This window comes from Mastomys coucha, unplaced genomic scaffold (genome assembly GCF_008632895.1).
Source record: "Mastomys coucha isolate ucsf_1 unplaced genomic scaffold, UCSF_Mcou_1 pScaffold21, whole genome shotgun sequence".
Classification (NCBI taxonomy): domain Eukaryota; kingdom Metazoa; phylum Chordata; class Mammalia; order Rodentia; family Muridae; genus Mastomys; species Mastomys coucha.
The window spans coordinates 75,259,019-75,266,612 of record NW_022196904.1 but is presented as its reverse complement, the minus strand read 5'-3'; the positions used below and the strand labels follow the sequence as shown (position 1 = coordinate 75,266,612).

At 35.1% G+C, this 7,594-nt stretch overlaps 1 protein-coding gene across 1 annotated transcript; it reads left to right on the top strand.

Annotated features, from left to right (window-relative positions):
• The first annotated feature begins 261 nt into the window (after positions 1-261).
• Positions 262-1,188, top strand: LOC116100622 (olfactory receptor 13G1). Its single transcript, XM_031384361.1, has one exon. The coding sequence runs from the start codon at positions 262-264 to the stop codon at positions 1,186-1,188; it is 927 nt and encodes a 308-aa protein (XP_031240221.1).
• Positions 1,189-7,594: the final 6,406 nt, after the last annotated feature.

Below are 7,594 nucleotides of genomic sequence, written 5' to 3'. Positions count from 1 at the left end.
TTTGATAATATGTACCTTCCTTTTATTTTTATGCCCACTATTGACTTCAGTTATCTATGGAAGAAAAAAAAATCAGAGAATGGAATCTGGAGAATAGAAGATAATGCCTGGAAATCAGTATCCCATCATAGAGAAACTTGTGCTACAAAATTGTACCTCATCGATAGTGAAACATCAAGTACATAAAATTATCACTTGCAACAGTGTCTTTAATTCTCCATTGTTCACGCTAAGAGAAACTTTCTGTTTAACCACTCATGCATGATGAACTTCAGTATTGTTAGTGAGTTTATGATTCTGGGACTTACTCAAAAGTCTGAACTTCAGGGAATACTTTTCATTGTTTTCCTTTTTATCTACCTTGTGGCACTTCTTGGTAACATGCTAATTGTTGTTGCCATAATCTATAACACCACCTTGCACACACCCATGTATATCCTCCTTCTGGCTCTGGCTGTTGTGGACATAATCTGTACTACAAGCATCATCCCCAAAATGTTGGGAACAATGTTAACGTCGCAAAATTCAATTTCCTATGGGGGCTGCATGTCCCAGCTCTTCTTTTTTACATGGTCTTTGGGGGCTGAGATGGTGCTCTTCACTACCATGGCCTATGACCGCTATGTGGCCATTTGCTTCCCGCTTCGATATAGTACTATTATGAACCACTATACATGTGTAGCCTTGCTTAGCATTGTCATGGCTATTGCAGTAACCAATTCCTGGGTGCACACTGGTCTCATTCTGAGGCTGACTTTCTGTGGGCCAAATACCATTGATCACTTCTTCTGTGAAATACCCCCACTGCTTGCTTTGTCCTGTAGTCCTGTAAGAGTCAATGAGGTGATGGTGTATGTTGCTGATATCACCCTGGCTGTGGGAGACTTCACTCTAACCTGCATCTCCTATGGATTTATTATTGCTGCTATTCTACGAATCCGCACAACAGAAGGCAAGAAGAAGGCCTTCTCTACATGCTCATCGCACCTCATGGTGGTGTCCCTTTACTATTCTCCTGTAATCTACACCTATATCCGACCTGCATCCAGCTATACTTTTGAGAAAGACAAGGTGGTAGCTGCACTATATACTCTGGTAACTCCTACGTTGAACCCAATAGTATACAGCTTCCGGAACAAGGAGATGCAATCAGGAATTAGGAAAGTATTTGCATTTTTAAAAGGTTAATGGAATCAGAATGGAATACAACCTTAGTCCAGTAAAAATGTCACCTATAAAATCTCAAATTCATATCCTTTTTTTTATAAGTACCTCCTTCACATGCAAGTGTGGTATCTAAAATCCACTTTCTGTCTTAAAAAGTCATAGTTTTTTGTGGAAATGATCCAGAGTGGAATTCATATGTAGCAATGATAATCACATTAGAATAAGCAATATCAAAAGGGCCATTTCTAATACTTTAAGGCATCAACTCATGTGCTTTTCTGAGTTAACACCACACATTCACCAACATAGGTAGTTATAAAAATAAACTTTCTGTTTCAGATATATTTAGATTTTAGACTTACAGATGATCTATAAATATTTATAAATTTTTGAAAGATATTAAACAATTCACTAAAATATTATAATAAATTTTATTAAAATAATAAGTGGATTTGTAAATTTTGTGACTGAAAACCACATATTTGATATAAGTTAAGTAAAAACTGAAACATGAAAATGTCATGATGAGAGGCTGGGGATACAGATCAGTGGACAAGAATGTTGGCCGTGGAACTATTAGAACCTGTGTTTAAACCCCCAGCACAAATATAAACTACAGTAATGGCCACATATGCATGTCACTCCAGTGTTAGTAGCCAAGGACAGGCAAATCCAATCAGATGAGCCAAAACATTCAGCTTCAGTTTCAGTGAAAGATTCTAGGCCTATGAATAACGTGTGCTCAAACACACAATGCCATATGTAATATTTATATTATAAAGTCTAAAGATATAATAGCACTGAGCAACGATCATTGGCAGCTTCTAAAATTATCAGAAGGCAGATGATATAAACAAAATAATAAAACCTTCAAAACATAATAGACTTCTGAAATTCATCAACACCCAAATGATGCACAGTATAATCAATCCATTTCCTTTAAAATATAAATACAAGCATAAAAATAAACTACAAAACAATAAGTTCTAGACATTTTACCAATTAACAACAAAATATTGGTCTTTTATGTAACCTCATGCTATGAAACAATTGTAAATGTAATTAATACAAGTCAATCTTTTGTAATGATATTTAAGATGTATTAAGTTTAACTAGATGGGAACCCTTTTGGTTTTTTTATAAAGCAGTTCCATATTAAGTGATATGCATATGTGGAAAAATAGGTTAAAATACTATGGAATAATTTCTGATTAGTATTTACTCATTAACACTTGATCATTGATAGGTTTCACTCTATAATTTTCTAAATTCTTGTTAAGAAATTTTCTCAATATAAATGTAAAAATGGAACATGGTATTTGACTGTCTTGTGAAGTAAAGCCATGATTAAATTGACTTTTGCCAAAAATACTAACTTGATTACATTTGTTTCAATAATGTGTGTGTGTGTGTGTGTGTGTGTGTGTGTGTGTGTGATATCACTTGCTGATTCTATTTTGTTATTTGTGTATATGTATATGCTTTGGAGACTGGCCAATCTTCACTGAACCACCAATAGGGGCCTCTTTCCTTCTTCCAGTAGTCAGTAGTAGCCTGTAGTTCTTCTAGAAGTGAGACTCATGAAATATTCTCTTTTCTACATTAAGCCCATTAATTTTATTATGATAAGTTTATGATTATGTAACCATTCTAAGAAAGACTATTTCGCAGTATGACAGTGGAATATAGAGTAGCATAAATGACAGGGACTGGATTGAAATATGGTAGGAGGAAGAGATGTAATTCTATTTTAATTAAAAATAACTCCTTGAAGGCATACCATATTTGTTCTTTTGTGATTGGATTACTTCACTCAGGATGATATTCTCCAGATCCATCCAGTTCCCTAAGAATTTCATAAATTTATTGTTTTTAATAGCTGAGTAGTACTCCATTGTGTAGATGTACCACAATTTCTGTATCCACTCCTCTGTTGAGGGACATCTGGGTTGTTTCCAGGTTCTGGCTATTATAAATAAGGCTGCTATGAACATGGTGGAGCATGTGTCCTTATTACATGTTGCAGTATTTTTTGGGTATATGCCTCCTGAGAGGCTCTGACAGTACCTGACTAATACAGATGTAGAGGCTCACAGACATCTATTGATCTGAGTACAGGGTCCCCAGTGAAAGAGTTAGAGAAAGGACCAATGGAGCTGAGGAGTTTAGCAGCCTCTTAGGACGAACAACAATATGAACTAACTAGTACACTCAGAGCTCCCAGGGTCTCAACCACCAACCAAGGACTGCACATGGAGGGGTCTGATTGTTCTGGCAGCATGTGTATAGTAGAGGATTGCAATTTGATCATCAATAGGAGGAGAGGAGCTCGGCCCTGTGAGAGTTCTGTGCCCCAGTGCAGGGGAATGCCAGAGCCAATAAGTGCGAGAGGGTGGGGTAGCAGGCATGGGGAGGGGGAGGCAACAGGGGTTTGTTTTTGTTGTTTTTGTTTGTTTCTTTGTTTTTTGGAGGGGAAACTGGGAATGGAGAAGTGTACATGTAAGTAAAGAAAATATCTAATTAAAAAAAATATATTAAAAAAATAACTCCTTGAAATTTTGATAATTTTTTCTGTGTAAGTATAGTTTATATTTTTGTGAAGATATTATCTCCTTTCTGGGAATATTAAAGCAAGGAAATCAAACAAAAATGGCTTGACAATTGATTTATTTGTTTATTAATCTTTTATTATTAGAGACAACATTAAAGATTCAAAGTGCATCTTCTCTGATGTCTGTGTTTTCCCATAGCCTGGGAACTGTGACACAGACTGTGATACCATTTCAGGTTTCACATGACTCATTGCAATACTACGAAAAGAAAATAAATTGATAGCAAAATTGTATTCCATATTAAAATATGTAGAATTTAAACAAGTGACTATTGTATACATAAATCACACGGGTTTACCAAAATGGACTATATAAGTTATTAACAATATATACATTAAAAAAATAAATAAGTGACTTGGAGTGCTCAGGTACAAACAGGACATCTGTATCTTACAATCTCCTTCTGCCAAGTAGTTTTTTTTTTTCTTTTTAGTCATACTAAGTTTATTTCAACAGTGGAGTAATTCAAAGCTGGACATGTGCCCTTTGAAAGTTACACACATAATTACTCAGAGCAATGACAGGAACTCATAGCTCTTGATATCTACCATCTTTTCTAGACAGCTCAGCCAGTTAATTTTGTCATCATCATCATCATCATCATCATCATCATCATCATCATCATCATCATCATCATCATCATTATTATTTAATTTCCTTTACAACCCAGCTGCTATTCTTCTCCTGGTCCTCCCACCTACTGGTCACCATCCCGTACTTCTTCCCCATGGCCAATAATCTATGTATTCACGCCCTATAATCTTAGGGATCATCATGGGAGAGTGGATGAGAAAGATTCTAAGAGTTAAAGGTTATGAATGTACCAGTATCTTTGGAACATAACATTTCTGCTGCATTCATAAACTCACAGCAGTTGTGCTTGGTGCAAAAGACCTGATCAAGATAGTAATCATTCCAGCATGGAATGTGTAGAGACTTATGAGCCTCAACGTCTAGCTGAGGAGCCACTGACAACTTGATGGCTTCTCAAGAAAGGGAAGTTAATTATACTGAAAAGTATTGAACCCTGCAGTTCAGCCATACTATAGCAGATGACCTTACCCCAATTGGCATGTGGGCAGTACCAATTGGAATTAAAAGCCTGTTTAAGAATGAGAACATGAAGTTTGGTAAGGGTGGTGTTGGAGTGGGCAGTGGATCTGGATGAAATTAGAGGAGGAGTAGGGGACAAATACAACCAAAAGACATTGCACCCATGTATGAAATTCTCAATAATTAATTAGGATGTATTTAAAATAGGATAAAGCAAACAATATTGTAATTTCTTCTTATATGCTATTGATAAGTCACTTCATAACATCTGACATATTTTCATTTAAAGTGTAGTCAAATTATTTAGAATCCTTCTTCATTTTTTTCAGAAATGCTACAGTTTTTATTTTATTTTTTGAAAATTTTTATTGGTTATTTTATTTATCTACATTTCAAAAGTTATTCCCCTTCCAGGTATCCCCTCCTCAAACTCCCATCCCATTACCCCTCCCCCTGCTTCTATGAGGGTGCAGTTCCTTGTGGCTACTTAATGTTACATTGTGTGGACATGTATTTTATGGGAGTTTATTTAGCAAGTTTTTAATTGAGAAACAATCGGCAATATCCAATGTACTGCTCTTAAATTTATTGTGTTAAATTAACTCCTCTATGCATCATTCAGCACTTTTCCCAGTATATAGCTTTTCTAAAGTAAGCATTATATTCTACGACTTTGCAATTTTAAACTAATTTTAAAACATAAATTTCATTTCTATAAGAGATAGAAGCAAGTCCAGAACATCATCTAAACAGAGCTAAATCCAATCAGTTATTGATATGTCTTCAGCAATAGGGCTCACCACCACTTTTGGTAAGGCACTTACAAACCATGGCAATAGCTTGTGAGGTTATGCAAGAGAGTTAACCTTACCTGGAACTGACATTTCTATTTGTTACCTCGTGGTGTCCTAGAGAGGAAATGCCTTCCTGTTTCATATAGAGTGCTATGGCATAAACTCTTATCATATATCTATAAATTTTAGAAAATTTCTGTATTAGTAGATTTCCATATTGCTTATTAAATTTTCTTTAGCTTTAATCATTTTTCACTGTATTCTCCCATCTATCCTGCTCTCAGGTCCATCTTCTTTCACACTTCTTGTTATATTATTAACCTTTCCTCCTTCATAGCATCTGAGTTGCACACTCTTTAATTTGAACATCTCACCCCACCATGTTGTGGCCTTTACAACTTTTCTGTGTCCTGTTGGTACTCCAATTTAAATATTTATCTAAAGATTCAAAGATAGTATCTATTAATAACATAGAAAGTACAGTGATTATTTTCTGTGATTGGACTAAACTGGATTAAAGTGATTATGCCAATCTCAATCTATTTACATTCAATTTTTATTTTTTATCGTTGACTAATATTCCTTTGTAGATATGTACCACATTTGTATTATCCATTCTTCAGCTTAAGGATACCTAGACTGTTTCCATATCCTGGATATTGACTGGAGCAGCAATGAACATGAGTAAGAAAAATTTCTGTAGCAGAATATAGAGAAAAGTGTCCTTTTCTCATTTTTTTTCTTTTTAACTTTACCCATTCTAACTACATATGATAAATTGCAAAGTAATTTCAATTTGCATTTGTCTGATTGCTAAGGGTGTTGACTATTAAAAAAAACTTAGCCATTTGTATTTCATCTTTCTGAATTCTCTCTATATTTTATGTACATATTTTAAATTTAACTCCTTCTATTTTTCATGTTCAGCTCCTTAAGTTCTCTGAATGTTCTACATACAATCCTTCTGTCAGATAAAGAAATAAAGAACTTTTCCCATTCTGAAAGCTGCCTTTTTATTCAACTGATGGTGCTGGTACAAACCTGAAATCTTCATCCCCACTGGCCAGCTTTAGTAGGTTCTTTAGAATAAAGAACAGTGGATGCTACAAGTAGTGGTGGCACTATATTAGTAGTCGAGAGTTTGGATGCCAGCACCCATGTAAGAAGTCAGGAATACTGTGAATAGTACTAACTACAGCTCTGAGTGATCAACCCAACTGTTCTGGCATCCACATTCACATATACACACTACCCATACACATATAACACCCCCCCCACACACACACACACCACAAAGAAATCTAAAATTATAACAATAGCATCAATAGCATTGTGGTAAGTTGTTGAATTCTGTAATATTTAATAACACTTGGATAATTTTGCAATAGTGTTTCACGCTAGAAGGGCAAAATAAATGCCTGGTAAAATAAGACAGACAATATGCCAACATTTTATTATTCAACCTATGTTAAATTTTCAAAGGCAAAATAATGAGGTTGAGATCATAAGAGATGTAAGGCATGGTTAAGCTTCAAGCCCATATTAAAAACAGTGAACACAATGTGGATCAAAATGGCAGAAAAAGGACTTCCAGAACACATTCCTCCAGTGAAACCTGATTTTGAAAAATGATATAAAAATTGTTACAAAAACTATGGAAGTGGCTGGTATTACAGTATATCACATTTTAATACAAAAAGAAATTTGCATTGATAATAGTGGGGAGTTTTACAGTAACTCAGTACTTCTCCCCGAAACAGGACACACAGCATGATGTTAGAACAATGCTATTCATTTTGTAAAAACACTGAAAAGAGAATATAAAACTTATCTGTAGATGCTAACATTGTGCTCTCTAGGAAAAAGAAGCAGTAGTAGGTAGACATTGTTGCCCTTTCTCTTGAAAAGGACATTCATTCAAAGGATATAAAATCAGCATGCCAATGGATTACACTGCAGGGGCATGTA